This window comes from Gymnoscopelus microlampas (assembly GCF_963454915.1).
Source record: "Gymnoscopelus microlampas genome assembly, chromosome: 10".
NCBI lineage: Eukaryota > Metazoa > Chordata > Actinopteri > Myctophiformes > Myctophidae > Gymnoscopelus > Gymnoscopelus microlampas.
Genome location: NC_139947.1, coordinates 51,308,665 through 51,327,482, shown reverse-complemented (window position 1 = coordinate 51,327,482; position 18,818 = coordinate 51,308,665). Strand labels below are relative to the sequence as shown.

General features: G+C 42.8%; 1 protein-coding gene across 1 annotated transcript; it reads left to right on the top strand.

Moving 5' to 3' along the window:
* The first annotated feature begins 1,182 nt into the window (after positions 1-1,182).
* On the top strand, positions 1,183-17,205 carry LOC311053590 (ceramide synthase 5-like). The gene is made up of 10 exons (XM_084069198.1): positions 1,183-1,697; positions 4,761-4,863; positions 6,958-7,088; positions 7,883-7,940; positions 8,210-8,260; positions 9,471-9,563; positions 11,732-11,860; positions 12,457-12,563; positions 13,212-13,368; positions 16,453-17,205. The coding sequence occupies exons 1-10, from the start codon at positions 1,522-1,524 to the stop codon at positions 16,657-16,659; spliced, it is 1,212 nt and encodes a 403-aa protein (XP_083925324.1). The 5' UTR covers positions 1,183-1,521; the 3' UTR covers positions 16,660-17,205.
* Positions 17,206-18,818: the final 1,613 nt, after the last annotated feature.

Sequence of the window (18,818 nt, the reverse complement as noted above, 5' to 3'; positions counted from 1 at the left end):
TTCCAGGTCTATTCACACACACAGCAACAGGACATAAACTTAATGGACCCATTTACAATGTTTATGTGGTGAATGATGTGTAAAGCTCTATTAAAACACACATGGTTTATAGAATCTATAAGAAAGAGAAACGCTCCATTCAGTGAGTAAAGTGAGGAGGTACCTACTAGTGTTGCCAGATTTTGTGAGAAACGCGCAACCAGGTCCATGAAAACAAGCTCAAAAGAAGCCACTAGACAGGCCATTAAGACACAACTATTTGAAAATAGAGCATAACGCGTCGTGAGCTTGTAGATCTGTTATTTGTTTTTAGTATTATTTAAAAACATTTTAAATACACACATCTTGTATGAGGGGGTCCCAGGCTGGCTAAACATATTTTCAGATGGGGGTCCGTGGACAAATGCATTATAATCTTGTCTTGTTTGTTTGAGAACCACTGGTTTAAACGACATTAGGAAACAAGCCCAAAAGCAACTTACATACATTTTACAAGCAACTTTACAGACAAACTAACCCTGAAACATGACATGGATGAACTTCAACATAGTGTTTGCACTTTCTCTCTTTTTGGCCCGTGCATCTACATAAACGTTCATATTTCTAAAATAAAGTGCTTACCTTATGGCCACGGATGTTAAAATGATGTACGGGCTCTCAAAAGTACCCGTATCTTCCGTATCGTTCAATAAAAAGCATTTTAATCCGATCGGTGGCCATTTTCTCCGTATCTCCTCCATATGCTTTCAACCTCGCGACCCTATCGGTTGGGATGTGTATTGCGCTCTGATACATTATAACTTTATGACAAAATGGCCACCAATCGGATTCAAATGCAATTGTATTGAACAACACGGAATATAAAGGTATTTCTGAGGAACCGTACACAATGTTAAGGTCTGTGGCCACAAGTTAAGCACTTTATATTTGAATTCCGAACGTTTATCTAGATGTACGGGGTCGTACATGGAGAAAGTGCAAACACCAGGTTGACGGTCGTGGATCCACGACTAACAGAAAAGCAAGCCTGAAGTCGCTTATAATAAGCAGACCTGACAACACTGGAGGAACAACCTACCTCCCCCGACCAGTTCAGTGGGTGTTGCCTGCCTGTGTCGCCCTTTAGCGGTCTGTATGCAGCAGTCTGCCAACATCAGGCCCTATGTGTGTGTGTGTGTGTGTGTGAGTGTGTGTGAGAGAGTGTGTGTCACAGTGTGTGTGTGTGTGTGTGTGTGAGAGAGAGTGTGTGTGTGTGGTGATGTTTGACAAGGAGGAGGAGGTGGAAAGAACTCCTGCTTCTCCTTCACTCTGAGGGGAGAGAGAGAGAGAGAGAGAGCTGCTATAACTTTAGACCAGAGTCTCTAGAGGTTCAGTCAGTGTGTCTTTATACCTACTTACTACTGGTTGGATTGGATTGTCTTTATACTGTAGGCTGTGTGTCTTTATACCTACTGGTTGGATTGTAGGCAGGGGGTCTTAATACCTACTGCTGGTTGGATTAAGACCAGTCATTGTTCCTCAATGACTGACTTCATCTCCTCCTGGTTCTGGAGTGAGAGCTTCTGGCTTCCAGGCAATGTGACGTGGGCTGACCTGGAGCATCCGCCGCCCGGGGTGGAGTGGCCCCGAGCGGGCCACATCGCCTGGGCCCTGCCCCTGGCCCTGGGGGTCCTGGCTGTCCGTCAGGTGTTTGAGAGGTAGGTAGCCCCACCCCCCCCACCCCACACGTGTTTGTTTTGTTGATATTATTATTATCTCTGATTGTGTTGATGTTTTTTATGTTTGTTTGTGTGTGTGTGTGTGTGTGTGTGTGTGTGTGTGTGTGTGTGTGTGTGTGTGTGTGTGTGTGTGTGTGTGTGTGTGTGTGTGTGTGTGTGTGTGTGTGTGTGTGTGTGTGCGTGCGTGCGTGCGTGCGTGCGTGCGTGCGTGCGTGCGTGCGTGCGTGCGTGCGTGCGTGCGTGCGTGCGTGCGTGCGTGCGTGCGTGTGTGTGTGTGCGCGCGTGCGTGCGTGTGTTAGACCAGTGGTTCTCAAACTTTTACACCTCAAGATCTTCCCTTAACTCTGACAGCATACGAATGGAACCAAATGGACCCGTACGGGTCCATTTGGTTCCATTCGTATGCTGTCAGAGTTACAGACTCGCAAGGGTCAATTTAGAACCACTAAAAAGGAACCCAGAGAGTCTCTGGAATCCACTTTGAGAAGCACTGTCTTAGACTAGACTAGGGCATTGTCTAAAACATCCTGCTCTCTTGTATCCAGGGTTAGGGTCATAAAATTAGATCCAAGGTTCACGGTTTGGTTTATTGTCTCCTGCACTAAGCTGAGCTGTTAACTTCTAGAGGCCCTCATCAGTGAGAGGACGATAAGTTCAAAGTGTGCTCATAATGAAGCAAAAAGAAGCCGTGCAAATAGCACATGTTGCAACGCAAAGTGCAATAAACACAAATAAAAGTGATTTTAAATTTGGGAGGATGATGCATTTGTTACAGTATAATTTGGTGGCATCTTGTGTCACTGTTTATGATGGACACTCTGTTTGCATTGGAAACGTACCAAACAAATCACAGCCATAGCTACCAGCATATTGTACACAAGACACTTTTGTGACTCATGAATCAGCATTTAAAGCTTTTAATAGCCACCGAGTTTATTTACTTGTTCCACGTACGGTCACACCTTTTTACACAGAACTTGCACACTCAGTCTCACGTGTCAAGTATAATAAGTCATCTCTTTGCAGAGAGAAATGCATTTCTAACTAGAGGCCAAACAAACATTCCTTTTCTTGGATCTTTTTTTTTTTTTTTACTGCAAGGAGATGGTCTGTTCTGTTTGCATACATTACGTACGAGGAGGACATGTGATTATTAGGACATGTGTTTCTGCTGTGTTTCTCTTTTGGCTTACTTAGTTACTATTTGTCCAGGACACACACACACACACACACACAGGACACAAGCTGTGCATTCAGTAGTCTCGTGTTCAAAATTAACATAAATTGTTTGCCTTATTACTACAATTTGTGTGTGTGGGAGAGCTCCCGGTCACAAATGCAATTCTGCAGCCGGCAACATTGGGGCAACGGCTTAGCGCTGCTGCAGCACAAATTGTAAGAATGCAACAATGTTTCACTTATTGTGACCGGCGGACACACACATGCCTTGCGTTGCAACGTGAGTTGTAAGAAGAATGCAACAATGTATCACCAGCCTGCCTGGACCTTGGTGAAGACACAAAGCATGTGATCTTATACGACAACAGCCATCAGTGTTTTGGTTAGGCTGTTTGGTTTGGTTTAGAGAATGTGACCTACCAGTCCTCCTCCTGTCACATGACAGGCTGCCCATCACCCTATTGAGACCTAGTGCTACATTCCTCAGGATTCTCTCTCTCTCTCTCTTTCTGTTGACTGCATCTATTCTTTAGCCCCCCCCCCCCCCCATCCCTCTCCCCCTATACTTGTCTTCATTCAACGTTTTTCAGCCCAAGGACCCCCTAGCTGAGAGAGAGATGAAGCAGGGACCCCCCACCACTGCATATTGTATGCACTTGTGTTGCAGATTACACTTTTTCATGGACAGTTGGATTCATGTTAATGTGTATTTTCAGACAGTCAACCTTTTAAACCCTCAATATTTAATCAACTTGACCGTTGGCTCTGTACTTGGGCTGCTCTGTTTTCCCTCTACACCAAATCTCCGAAAATAGCCGATCTACAAGCTCACAACGCCTTGCAGCGCAAGGCGTTGTGAGCTTGTAGCTCTGCTATTTTCAGCTAATGTTCCCCATCACACAAAGATTTGGCGGACCCCCTGTAGTAACTCTGAGGACCTACTAGGAGTCCCGGACCCCCTGTTAAAGACCCCCGCTTTAGTTGACTGGAACACTAGGCCCCCTCTTGGTCCCGCTCTACACTAAAACATCTCCACCGCTCACATAAGGATAATTCCTTTTAACAGGTCGTTCATGAAAGTCCTTGTGGTCTTGTTTCCAATGAGAACCTGTGAGCAATTAGGGGTTAAGAGTCTTGCTTGAGTCTTAGTGGCAGCGGTGGCCTAGTGGTTAGAGGGGCGGCCTTGATACCGGAAGGTCCCTAGTTCGATTCCCCAATTCATCACATCAATCATGAATCACCGCTGAATAGCCCTTGAGCAAGGCTTCCATGCAGGGTCCGGCTGGAAACAAGCTTCGTGCTTAGTCCGACACCCTGGGTAAACAACAAACTTTGCTTTGCTTTGCTTTGCTTTGCTTTGCTTTGCTTTGCTCAGGGACAAATTTCATTTCATCGACACATATGCTGGCGTGGCCTGGAATCGAACCTGGGGCAACCAGGGCCTCTGGCTCCCTAGGCGGGCTCACTAACCACTCAGCTATGGCCGCCCCACAAAGTGTGAGCTTGTAGATTAGGTTATTTTCGCCCCAGAATAGGCATGCTATAGGGTTCAAGTGGTTGAAGAAGGCCAGTGTTTCTCAAACTTTTTCATGTCAAGGACATGCTGCTGGAGAGACCCCCACTGAGGGACCCCTGGGGGTCCCCGTACCCCCACCACCACTGGTTGAAGGAGGTGGGGGTACTGAGTAGAACTTAGCTAAATGGTTCCATCTATTCACAGAACCTGTACTACATGTTTGGTCAGTCTCTCACTGACTCACTGCCTGTCTCTGAATCTCTCTTTTATGAACACACCACCTCCCATATCCCGTCCCCGCCCCCGCCCTTCTTTTTTTCTCTCCATGTGTGTGTATGTGTGCATAGGCTGGTGGCCAAACCCTGTGCCCACATATTTCACATTCAGGCAGGAGCGAGTCGACCGGCCCAGCCCAACGCTGTCCTGGAGAGGCTGTTCGCGTCCACCAGGGTACATACACACACACATACACACACATGCACACACACACATACACAACAAGGCCTCAGTCCCATGTTTACGTCCTGTCACTAAGTAACACGGTCGGGACATTGACACAACGATGATGTTTTCTGCATTTGAAAGGCACCAAAACTCTCCTAACACTCACATGTTAATGAGAAAAGAATGTATCAATATTCCAGCACACAGCACACAGCACACTAAGAAGATTGATTTGACACTTATTTTATTAACTACGTTTTGATGCAGTTATCACATTTGCCCGGTGCTTGTTCACCTATTAGATGTGACTTTAAATAATCATGTGCTGATTGGCAGAGAATCCAATAGGTAAACAAAGTAAACAATAACAGGCAATACTGTGAATCTGTTGGATTCTACCCTAATTAGCAGCACCTGATTATTTAATCACGTAAACCATTGACTGGAGTCTCCCAGGGGTCTATACTTGATCTAAACTCTTCACTGTAAATAGCTGATAGTTGTGAGCCATTTTCACGTAATGTGAATAGGCTCTGTGCATAACTGTAGTTCCCTTTCCCAGAAGGTAGCATAAACATGTCCTGTTCCAGGTCAGTTTGTCATAGCTTCATTTGATTGGCTCAGCAGCAGATGTGAACCCGGAAACGCATATGTATGAAGGTGTCATGGGTTCACCGGGTTCAAATCTGCTGCTGAGCCAATCAAATGAAGCCTAGCCATGCCAAACTGACCCAGAACTAGGAATGTTCATGCCACCTTGGAAATGAGATGAGATAAAAAAGGGAACTACAGTTCAGCACAGATGAGATAAAAAGGGAACTTCAGTTTTAAGCACAGAGCCTATCTTAACCCATTAAGACAGGGAACGCATCTGTGTGTCATTTTTAGATTTCTTTGGCTATTCAAAAATAGCATATGTACAAGCTCATAGTGCGGCACCGAGTGCCGCACTAGGAGCTTGTGGATCAGATTTGTTTTTATTTTATATCGTGAAAATGTGTGCAAATCTTTGAATATATACGTTTTTATTTTGTTTAACTAAAATCTTTGCTTCTGGGTATTCTACAAATGTCTTCTACATATTAACAGTAAAAAAAGAAAAAAAACATATGTTGCTATATATCAGTGGTTTCTTTTCATGTCAAGGACCCCCAAAATGATATGTATTTGTCCGCGGACCCCATCTCAAAATATGTTGTTCCAGGAACCCCCAGAAGCAAACATTTGAGTAAAAAATGTATATATATATATTCAAAGATGTGCAAAGATTTTCACGATTTTTCAAAAAATAGCAGCACGCTATGAGCTTGTATATCTGCTATTTTTGAATAGCCAAAGCAATCTAAAAATGACACAGATGCGCTCCCGGTCTCAAGGGGTTAATGGCACATCATGATCTGATGGCAATCAAGCACATAGCGAATCTGTCTGATGAAGCATTGCAAGCATGTAGCTCTGCTCCCTCTTGGTTTTAATCTCATCTGATCGTGTCAGTGTGCTGGTGTGTGTGCTGAAACATACATCTATCTGTTGGGTTGGCTGTGGTTTAACCCGGCCCCGGCCTAGTGCCCAGGAGACGAGCATACTGCTGTGCATGTGGTATCTTCACTTTTTTAAATAAATGCTAATCCCTTCTTTGCATGTCAGTATTGCATCATCATCACACCGCATTGTTTCTACCTGAATGCAAAACACCTTTTTAAACTGGCTTCTTCTTCCTCTTCTGTGGTGTCCTGTCCACCTTTTTGAGTGGTGCCGAAGGCAACCACTCCTATTGCTGGCTTTGTCTGTGTGTCCGTATGTATGTATGTATGTATGTCTGTATGTCCGTGTGTCCACCAAGCTAACATTGGTCAAGCATCACGTGACACGTGACAATATGTTGAAAGGGTGTGCTTTGATTGGCTAGCGAGACGCATGACAAAATAGAGCCCTATAAATAGGTGTGTCACTTTGAAACATTGTTTACATGTTTCAAAGTGACATCAGTGCCATCAGCCAAGCTAACATTGGACATGTTAGCTTGGCTGATTGAACATGTTAGCCAAGCTAAGCAAGGCACCACTCACTTCACACAGGGTGTGATTTTTTTTCATTTAGAGTCCAGATGACAGGCAACTGGAGGGCCTGTCCAAGCAGCTGGACTGGGACCAGCGGAAGTTACAGAGATGGTTTCGCCTGCGGCGGAACCAGGACAAGCCCAGTGTACTCAAAAAGTTCTGCGAGAGCATGTGAGTTCACGAGGACCACGACGACATTCTGACCCTTGAGTTCGTGCAAAAGACAGACCAAACTTCAACCACCTATTAAGCCAGTGGTTTTCAACCAGTGGGTCCGGGGACCACCAGTGGTCCTTTGGGGGGGGGGGGGGGGGGGGGGGGGTACCATGGGGTCCCCAGCGAAATGAGTTAACATAGCGTCACAATCATTTCATCACAATCAAACGACTTAGCTTCGGCTATTCAAAAATAGCAGATCTACAAGCTCATAGCGCGGCACCGAGTGCCGCGCTATGAGCTTGTAGATCTGCTAATTTTTGAAAAATATTGAAAATGTGTGCAAATCTTTGAATATATATATATATATATTTTAAAGCAAACATTTTTAACTCAAATCTTTGCTTCTGGGGGGTCCCTGGCACAAAACATTTTCAGATGGGGGTCCGCGGCCAAATTTATATCAATTTAGGGGTCCTTGGCATGAAAAGGGTTGAAAACCACTGACCTAAGCCATATAATGATGATGCTTTGTCGTGTGACGAGAAGCAAAAATAACCCAACTTCCAAGCTTTCAGTTGAACATGTAGATCTTCTATTTTTGAACATTTTTCAGATTTTTAAAGTTGGACAGTTTTTGAAAGAAGTGTCCAAAATGTTCACATGACATAAACGCCCACAATGAGGAAGTGGACGATAGTTTGAATCGTTCGAATAGGGTTATCTTTCGAATAGGGAATCTTTGAGCAGATTCTTTGTTTTTACATTGTTCTGCTTTTCCCTAACGTTCCTCTTTTGTTCCCGTTTAGGTGGAGGTTAACGTTTTACTTTTGGATATTTATCTACGCAATGCGGCATCTGTGGGTGGTGAGTTGAACTGGCACACACACACACACACACAGTGCCTTTTTTTTATTCAGCGTGAAACATTCTAAACATTGTTTGTTGGCCACGAGAACCTGCTGACTGAAACTCTCTCGCAGTGTGCATTGACAGAACGTGCCAAAGTTGCACCATTCAGGCCCGTATGGGAGGCAAAAGAATGTGTTACCTTGGAGGCCTATTGTTACGTCACACACACACAGGGTTCCTTCATTTGCACATTATTTAAATGATGTCTTGGTGTCTCCCTTCAGTCTCCTTGGATGTGGAATACCAGAGAGTGCTGGACAAACTACCCTTTCCAGGTGAAACATTTTACCCTCTAACCCTAAATGTCATGTTTAATAGACAATATATATATACTACTGGCCAATCACAGCGCGTCTTTTCCGGGACTTGTCAGAATCTAGTTGTATAAAAATATAACGGGATATTTTTATACAACTAGATTCTGACAAGTACAGTACCGTGTGTGTAGACGCTCAGTGAAGCCGGATGCACGATGCACACGGTGGATTCAAACCCACAACCTTCGCTGTGGTGGTGAGCAGGCACTTTACCACCGTGCCACCCCGAGCGCCAGTAGAACGTAGTTTGTTATTATGAAAACCCAAACTTTCTATTGTAACAAACCAAACCGCTTGTAAATTGGTTTTATTTAGTATTCAGCGAGTTATGATACTTTTAAGTGTGGAGGCGGAGCTTGCCCCTGCCAATATGTCGGCCGTGGTGATGACTCATCCACTCAGCCGATGCGGGTATCTACGCGTACATCTCGTCTCTGTGGGGGTGGAAACCTCATGTGTCCAAAACTGTTACTTTTCAGAACATGGCAAAAGTAGCAGATCTACAAGCTTTAACCCATTAAGACCTGGAACTGTGTAATTTTTAGATTTAAGCTAAAAAGCATTATTTTACACTTTGGCTATTCAAAAATAGCAGATATACAAGCTCATAGCGCGGCACCGAGTGCCGCGCTATGAGCTTGTAGATCTGCTATTTTTGAAAAATCGTGAAAATGTGTGCAAATCTTCTGAATATATATATTTTTAAAGCGAACATTTTTAACTCAAATCTTTGCTTCTGGGGGGTCTCTGGAACAAAATATTTTGATGGGGGTCCGCGGCCAAAAACATATCATTTTGGGGGTCCTTGACATGAAAAAGATTGAGCACCACTGATATAGAAACACACGTTTTTCAGAAAACTGTTGAGATTTAGGAGACATGTAGAATCGGCTTCAGGTCTCAATGGGTTAAAAAAAAAAGATCTGCTACTCTTTGATGCTTCTGTGTGACGCTGTAGTACGATCAAGCAAGGCATTCATTTACAAAGGAAACACACACACACCTGCCCGACAGCAAGCAGCGACATATCTTCTGGTTTAGGCCTTTATATTGTGAGGGGGGATTATCAGGGAATTACCACAATGTTGTCTTAGTCGGGGCAACATTTTTTGACTCGTGTGTCATCATTATTTTCTTTCGCAACTCCCTCCCTCCCTCCCACCCACAGCCTCTGAGTCCTGGCCAGAAAAACTACTATATCGCTGAGCTGGCCTTCTATTGGTCGCTCATGTTCTCCCAGTTCACGGACATCAAACGGAAGGTGAGTCCTTTGACACGGCGCTATTGGTTAGCGGCGTTTCAATAGCCTGCATTTCCAGATTGTCGTGCGTGTGCGTGTGCGTGTGTGTGTGTGTGTGTGTGTGTGTGTGTGTGCGCGCACACATTCACGCCTGACAACGTGATCCTGCTTAACCCATTAAGACCGGGAACGCATCTGTGTCATTTTAAGATTTCTTCGACTATTCAAAAAATGTGCCGCACTATGAGCTTGTAGATCTGCGTTTTTTGGGGAAAAATCATGGGAAATCGTGGGTCTTTGAATATATATATATATTTTTTTTTAAAGCGAACATTTGTAACTTGAATCTTTGCTTATGGGGATTCTACAAATGTCTCCTAAATCTTAACAGTGTTTTGAAAAAACGTACGTTGCTACAATATCAGTGGTTCTCAAAAATGGTATGTATTTGACCGTGGACCCCCATCTCAAAATGTTTTCTTCCAGGGACCCCCAGGAGCTGTAACAAGAGTTAAAAATGTTCCCTTTATAAAAATATAAATATATTGAAAGATTTGCACAAATCTTCACGATTAAAAACAAAAAAAAATAGCAGATATACAAGTTCATCGCGCGGCACTCGGTGCCGCGCGATGAACTTGTATATCTGCTATTTTTGACTAGCCAAAAGACATCTTAAAATGACACACAGATGCGTTCCCGCCCGGTTTTAAAGGGTTAAGATGTTTTCAAGCTAATCATACCCTGTATTTAAAATAGCCGGAACATCCTGATATTCCTGATATTCTTTTGTCAGTCTGTCTGTCATGCGCAACCACCCGTCCACACAGACAACGACAACAACACCAGGCATCACATCATGCTAAAGATATGTTCAGACTAGTCACACACTTATTACTACACACGTGTGTGTGTGTGTGTGTGTGTGTGTCACACAAGCAAAACAACTGGGGCAACGAGTTGCTGCAAAGACAGATCACCTTCAACCGCTTAAAGGGCTAGTTCACCAACAAAATGACTTTTTGTCTATGGATTAGTCACCCCATGGAGACTTGAATTCATGGATATTTTTTTTGTTTTTGTCGCATTCATAAGACAATAACTTGATGACCGGCAGCGGTTCCGGTAGGAGACACAAAAGAGTCTCCTTTGTGTCTCCTACCGGAACCGCTGCGTAGCGGTCCGCTGGTCATCAAATGATTGGTTTAGGAATGAGACAAAAACTGGTGCTCCAACTTTTTTCATATCAAGGACCCACAGAATGATATGTATTTGGCCGTGGACCCCCAGCTCAAAATATGTTGTTCCAGGGAGGGAGTCAGGGACCCCCCGGAGCAGCACAGATTTGAGTTAAAAATATTTGCTTTAAAAATATAAATATATTCAAAGATTTGCCAAAACCAAATCACGATTCTTCAAAAATAGCAGATCTACAAAGCTCATAGCCGTGCCATGAGCCTTGTAGATCTGCTATTTTTGAATAGCCAAAGTATGAAATAATGGTTATAACTCAAATATAAAATGACACTTGAGGGGGTTCCAGGGGGTCCCCAGCTAAATGATGGACAGGAATCAAATGGACCCATATGGGTCTGTAACTCTGAGAGTGTACAAATGGAACCAAATGGACCCTTATGGGTCTGTAACTCTGAGAGTGTACAAATGGAACCAAATGGACCCTAACGGGTCCATTTGGTTCCATTTGTACACTCTCAGAGTTAAATTAACATATTGGTTTAACAATATAAATTGGGGTCCCAGAGATATAAATGCCATTAAATGGGGGTCCGTAGCCCTTATGCATGTCAAACTCGGGGGTCCTTGAAATTAAAATGGTTGAGAATCACTGCTAGAGAGCCGTAAAAACCTTATCTTATTGGGGTCCCTGGCTTATGTCCTCGACATGAAAAAGTTTGAGAATCACTGTCATACAGTACATGCCGTGTGTCTAGTTCAAGGTTAAGCGTTCTTATGGTCACGTGTCATTACCATACAGCTCATTACCATACAGCTCATTACCATACAGCATGGCACATGGAAGTGAAACAAAGTGACATATTTGTACTTGTAAGAGAGCCTCTACTCTCAGTTCCATCCTACCAACATCTACCTGTAGCATCCATCCTGTCCACCCTGTCATCTCCATTCATTTGTCTCATCCCCCTCCCCCCTCCTCTCATCTCACACAGGATCACCTCATCATGCTGGTCCATCACCTCGCCACCATAACCCTCATTTCTTTCTCCTACGCCAACAACATGCTGCGGGCAGGAACGCTGGTCATGGCCGTCCACGATGCGTCTGACATCGTGCTGGAGGTACAAGACTTTTCTTTTTTTTTATCGAAAATGTTGTACTCCGATCTGTGCTTCTGGGGGTCCCTGGAAGAACATATTTTGAGATGGGGGGGGTCCTCTGTCAAATACATATAATTTTGGGGGTCTTTCTTTGACATGTAAAAGTTGGAGCGCCACTGATACAGCAACATACTGTTAGGATTTAGAAAACATTTTTAGATATGTATTTGGATCTCAAAATGTTTTGTTCCAGGGACCCCCACCAGAAGCAAAGATTTCAGTTCAAAATGTTTGCTTTAAAAGAATATATATATTCAAAGATTTTCACACATTTTCACGATTTTTCAAAAATAGCAGATCTACAAGCTCATAGTGCGGCACTCGGTGCCGCGCTATGAGCTTGTAGATCTGTTATTTTTGAATAGCCAAAGAAATAAATAATAAAAATGACACAGATTCATTCCCGGTCCTAAATGGGATTAAACCCTATTTAAAGAAGTATTTAAAAGGTCCTGTAATCTGAGGCCGGCTTCTCACTGTGTGTTTTTGTTTTATTTGCTCTGTTGTTTTTTTAATCACACTTGATTTATTCATGCCTAATATTCATTCCCCAAAAGTTTGCCAAGCTGGCCAACTACGCCAAGTACCAGCGTCTGTGTGACGGCCTGTTTGTGGTGTTCGCCCTGAGCTTCTTTATCACCCGCCTCGTCATCTACCCGTTCTGGTGAGAAGAACCGCTTTCTCAACTAAACCATGTCAGTGTTCTGCGTTAGTTAGTCATTTCTGATGACCAGCAATTCGTTGTTGTCGGGCAGATAAACCTCTTGTCTCCATGTTTGAACTTTTTGTTTTGTAAAATTAAAGGGGCAGTTCACCCAAAACATTCGATTAGTCACCACCATGGACACTTGAATTCATGGATATGTTTACATTTTTGTCGCATTCCTAACCCAATAATTTGCCGGTAGGCAGCGGTTCCGGTAAGAGACACAAACAAAACTCTTTGTGTCTCCTACCGGAACCGCTGCCGGTCATCAAATTATTGGCTTAGGAATGTGACAAAAAACAAAAGAAATCCATGAATTCAAGTGTCCATGGGGTGACTAATCGAATGTTTTGGGTGAACTATCCCTTTAATGCCTTATACCTACTTGATCATACTACAGCATCACACAAAAGCATAAAAAATAAGCAGATCTACAAGCTCGAAACGCGGCGCGAAGCGACGCGTTTCGAGCTTGTAGATCTGCTTCTTTTTTATGCTTTTGAATTTGAATCCTGAAAAGTAACAGTTTTGGACATATGAATAAAGTGTGTGTGTGTGTGTGTGTGTGTGTGTGTGTGTGTGTGTGTGTGTGTGGTGTACCGGTAGGGTTGTAAACAGCGTGCTGTTTGAGAGCTGGGAGATCATTGGTCCGTACCGGTCGTGGGCTCTGCTGAACGGCTTGCTGCTGGTCCTGCAGTGTCTTCACATCATCTGGTTCTCCACCATCTCTCGCATGGCCGTCAACGCCATCTTCAAGGGAAAGGTACTTTCTCTAAGACCAGTGGTGGTGGGGGAAAGTAATCACATGTTTTACTTAAAGGACGACTTCACCGATTTTCAACCTATCTTCATATAATTGGTCCTCACTAATACTCATGATAAAATGGTACCATTTTTTTCTACTTGGTCTGTGTCTCATAGGAGGGCTGTGGACAGTCCAGAAACCTGTCTACCAGTGACATCATCGTTAGGCAGGATTTCTTTTTCCAACAAGATTTCACATTTTTTATTTAGATTTTTATGAACACGAGAACAATGGCTTCTTTTATTGCATTGCAACTTTCCAGCAATACAAAGCCTGCAGTTTCTATTAGCTTGGATTCCCCATTGATGATGTCACTGGTGGACGGGACTCTGAACTGTCCACAGCCCTCCTCTGAGACACAGACCGAGTAGAACAAAATGGTATCATTTTATCATGAGTATTAGTGAGGACCTATTATATGAAGATAGGTTGAAAATCGGTGAAGTCGTCCTTCAAGTAAAAGTATCAATACTGCAATGTAGATATACTCTGTTACAAGTAAAAGTCCGGAATTCTAAATTTACTTGAGTAAAAGTACAAAAGTATTGGCATCAAAATGTACTTAACCCATTAAGACCTGGAACGCATTTGTGTCATTTTTTGATTTGAGCTAAAATGCATTATTTTACACTTTGGACTATTCAAAAATAGCATATCTACAAGCACCGAGTGCCGCACTACGAGCTTGTAGATCTGCTATTTTTGAAAAATCATGAAAATGTGTGCAAATCTTTGAATATATATTATTTTAAAGCGAACATTTTTAACTGAAATCTTTGCTTCTGGGGGTCGCTGGAACAAATTATTTTGAGATGGGGGTCGACGGCCAAATACATATAATTTTGGGGGTCCTTGACATGAAAAAGTTTGAGCACCACTGATACTGAGAAACATACGTTTTTCAGAAAACTATTTAGAAGACATTTGTAGATTCGGCTTCAGGTCTTAATGGGTACCGATTATGTCCCAAATGTTCTATCGTGTTCTCGTCCTGCCCAAAATATCACAATTTAATTGTGGAATATCTGAATTTGGAAATATCACAATATTCGGTCTGATTGGAAATCGGCCTAAACGTCTAGCAATGAGCGGAATCGTGTACGGCCCAATTCCAATGGACCACTTATCAGGACCAGGAAACGCATCCGTGTAATTTTAGATTTCTTTGGCTTTTCAAAAATAGCAGATATTAGATAATAGAAATTATTGTCATTTAATACTTTTACACATGTAAAAATAGCAGAAATAGCTGATCTAAAAGCTTACAACGTGTCACAAAGTGACGCGTTGTCCATCTCATGCACGCCATGCACACAGCGCATCACAAAGTGACACGTTGTAAGCTTGTAGATCAGCTATTTCTGCTTTTTTTTTTACTATTTGAAAATGATTTTTTCAACATGGAAACGATTATGCAAAAATAACTGCGATTATCTCAAATAATTGCGATGAGAGGATTATGTAATAATTGTGACAGGCCTGTGCGTGCATGGCGTGCATGAGATGGATGCATTAGCCATGTCCTCAAGGCACACTGCACTTCACACCCACATGAGTCAGAAATGCTGAGGAAAACGCATCCACTTCTTCTGACGCCTGTGTGTTTATTAAAGCCGTTACGTAATTACCTGCGAGTGCTGACGTCTCCACTTGCTATTTCGGTGTGTTTTGGGTCAGTACTCATCCTGCTCTGAGACGTCTGAGTTCAGCACAATAGCGGTTCCCTTGTTTCTCGCTATAAGCAGAGAGATATAAATGAGAGACATTGTAGGCATAAAAAGGGACATTTCTAGAGCCAGCCAAGAGCGATATACTTGTCTACAGTGGTGGAAGAAGTACTCAGATATTTGACTTAGTAAAAGTAGCAATACCACAATATAAAATTACAAGTAAAAGGCCTGTGTTCAAAATGTTACTTGAGTAAAAGTACAAAAGTATTGGCATCAAAATATACTTAAAGTACCAAAAGTAAAAGTACTCAAATGTTGATTAAAAATAGCAGATCTACAAGCTCACAACATGTCTCATCGCGACGCGTTGTGAGCTTGTAGATCGGCTATTTTCAAATAGCCTAGGTATAGAATAGGGCTAAAGTGGTTAATGCATGTTCTATAATACAACAATTTATATCTGCAAAGTAACTAGTCACTAAAGTTTTCAAATAATTGTAGTGTCAATAGAAAGTAGTAGTCAATAGAAAGATTCCATTGACTGGATCTGTAGAGGGCGCAGCGGAGTAACTAAATCATGTTTTCTTTCCGGTGAAATATTTAACATTTTGGCCACAAAGTGTATTTTAGACGTGAGGTGGGGGGGCTCAGTGTTCCCACTTAGTAGAGTTGGCTTTCAACTCCATAAAACCCTCTTTGTTTTGGTGAGTAGCGAAAGAGTATTTTTTATTTTTACCGCAGACGAGAGGCTATGCAGCCTGTGGTGCGAGCGCAAAGAATCGAAAGTCCCATAGCCTTAAGAAGAACTCCTTCTAGGCTATGGATCAAAGCTAGGTCTAACCATAGATTCTGCTGGGTCTAACCTTAGAATATGCTGAGTCTAACCGATTCAACTAAACATATTCAGTGGCGTGCACAGACATTTTGAGGGGCAGGTGCTCAAGTAAATTATACTTTTTTTTGTTTACTTGGTCTTCTCTTTTTTCCCTCTACACCTATACCTCTTTGCCAAAAAATAGCCGATCTACAAGCTCACAACGCCTCGCAGCGCGAGGCGTTGTGAGCTTGTAGATCTGCTATTTTTGGCTAAAGTTCTCCTCGGAAAAGGGATGCTAGGTTTCGAGTGGTTATGGTAAGAAGAAAAATCATATCACGTAAAGATTTGGCGGACCCCCTGTAGTAACTCTGAGGACCCCCTAGGGGTCCCGGACCCCCTGTTGAAGACCCCTGCTGTAAACTGGAAAAAAAAAACATTTTTTTTTCTTTTTTTCAAAAGGGCACTTCTGGTCAAGAGGGCAAAGGGCAGGTGCTCTAGCACCACCTAGAGTCTATCTGTGCACGTCCCTGAACATATTCTTTTGTCATGTTTCAGGTGGAAAGGGACGACCGCAGTGACGTCGAGAGCAGCTCCGAGGAGGAGACGGACACCCACGGCAAACCTCGGCAACAACACAGCCCCAAACCAAAGGAGGAGAACGGAGCCAACGGGCGTTCATGTCTCGTCCACAGAGGAGAACCTCACGACCACTCAGCGCCCACAGAGCTGAACATTAACAACGGTACCCAGACGCACCACTGATGTGGCCCCTAAAAAAAACCTCTTCATCCCTGTGGGGCCCTGGGGGGGCCCGCAGGAACCTTCCTCCTGGTCCCTGGGACCTACTGAAAGAGCGTCAAATCCTCTCTTCCCTTTTAGAATGAGTATTACTCCAGCTTAAGGGAGAGCGGAATAGACACAGGACAGTGTTTGTGTGGAGATCGTACTGCTATATATGTGTGTGTGTGTGTGTGTGTGTGTGTGTGTGTGTGTGTGTGTGTGTGTGTGTGTGTGTGTGTGTGTGTGTGTGTGTGTGTGTGTGTGTGTGTGTGTGTGTGTGTGTGTGTGTGTCAGTTTCACTGGTCAAATTCATGTTTCAGGCATGTTTGTGGATAAGTCATATTTCCTACATGGCGACAGAGCTTTATCTATGAAATTGTGAATATATATATTTGATGACTGTTGGAGATTTACAGTTCTTTTTGTTTGTGCGTAACTTAACATGCTGCCCGTATTGATGAATATACTGCCTGGTTAATGTTAAAAGGACCAAATATTGAGTTGATTCTAATAAAAAAAAGTTTGTTTGTTTAGCAAATACAACGGTGTGTATCTAGCGGTTTGACCCTTGAACTAATGGTGCAGAAACTTGATTGTTGATTAACCCTGTGGGAATGCTCCGCTACAATATGTAACCTTAATGCTACGCCACAATGTAACCTTAATGCTCCGCTACAATGTAACCTTAATGCTACGCCACAATGTAACCTTAATGCTCCGCTACAATGTAACCTTAATGCTACGCCACAATGTAACCTTAATGCTCCGCTACAATGTAACCTCTTCACTCTCATGTTGTCACCATCGTAGAGCAACTCAAACGCATTGTCACTTAAGTCATATTTCAGGCTGAACAAAGTGGGTCTACAAAGGCAGATGTTAGGACATGGTTTGAAAGTACCTGCATTAACCTCTTCTACGTGAAGATGCAGTGAATGAATCAAGTTTAAAGTAGGGATACACGCGGTGGTGTAAAGTAACAATACATTTACTCAAGTACTGTACTTTACTGCAGTATTTCCCATTTTCAATACTTTTTCCACCACTGGATACATGACATAGATGCACACGTTTCATCATTCGGTAAAATGTAATTGTAGTGAAGTTCTTCCCTTAGGGCACAGTCACATTTTATTTTACATCTGGGGTGGAATCTGCCAATGCTTTGACAATGCAAATGTGTGGATTAATGGTCTTGCGCATCTTTCTTGCGAATCCACACATTTGCATTGACAAAGCATTGGCAGATTCCGCCCCAGAGGTAAAATAAAAGTGCGGTGTGACCGTCCGTGCCCTTCCCCGGGCTATGTGGAGAAAACGAGAGGACAAAAATGAAAGTGGGGCCGTACTTGTGACTGCAGCTTACAAAGTGGATTGTGTAGAGCTCTAATTATGGCTTTTAGAAGAACAAAAACATACTGACAGAATACTGAAGAGGAGAGGAAGGACCTTTTGACTCTGTATGGAGCTTAATGAGGGGTTTGGACAAACTACCAGGCAGTCTAGGACTCCTGTTAACTCTGTTACATTACATAACATTACAGTCATTTAGCAGACGCTTTTATCCAAAGAGACTTACAATATTCAACATAGGTAGGCAAGAAAACTACTAATCACCAAGTGCCAGTTGCACCACCTCACACTAAGTTCAAACTTAGCCTAGTTATAGCTTAAATGGCTTTAAAAAAACATTTAGACCAGGAAAGTATCTGTGTCATTTTTTGATTTATTTGGCTATTCAAAAATGGTAGATCTACAAGCTCATAGTGCGGCACTTGGTGCCGCGCTATGAGCTTGTAGATCTATTTTTTAGAAAAATCGTGAAAATGTGTGCACATTTGTAATATATTTTTGTTCCAGGGACCCCCAGAAGCAAAGATTTGAGTTATATATATATTCAAAGACTTGAATATATTTTACATTTTCATGATTTTTCAAAAATAGCAGATCTACAAGCTCGAGCTTGTAGATCTGCTATTTTTGAACAGCCCAAATAAATCTAAAATTAATCTAAATAAATCTAAAATGACAGATGCGTCCCCGGATTGAATGGGTTAAGCTATAACTAGGCTAAGTGTGAGGTGGTGCAACTGGGTCCAAGTATTAAGTGCATTCTCTTCTAAAACAAGCAACTTAGAGTA

Coding starts and splice junctions, on each gene's coding strand:
- LOC311053590 (XM_084069198.1), top strand. CDS start 1,522: ATGACTGACTTCATCTCCTCCTGGTTCTGGAGTGAGAGCTTCTGGCTT. Junction 8,261..9,470: donor GGACAAACTACCCTTTCCAG/GTGAAACATTTT, acceptor TCCCACCCACAG/CCTCTGAGTCCTGGCCAGAA. Junction 11,861..12,456: donor CGTCTGACATCGTGCTGGAG/GTACAAGACTTT, acceptor ATTCCCCAAAAG/TTTGCCAAGCTGGCCAACTA.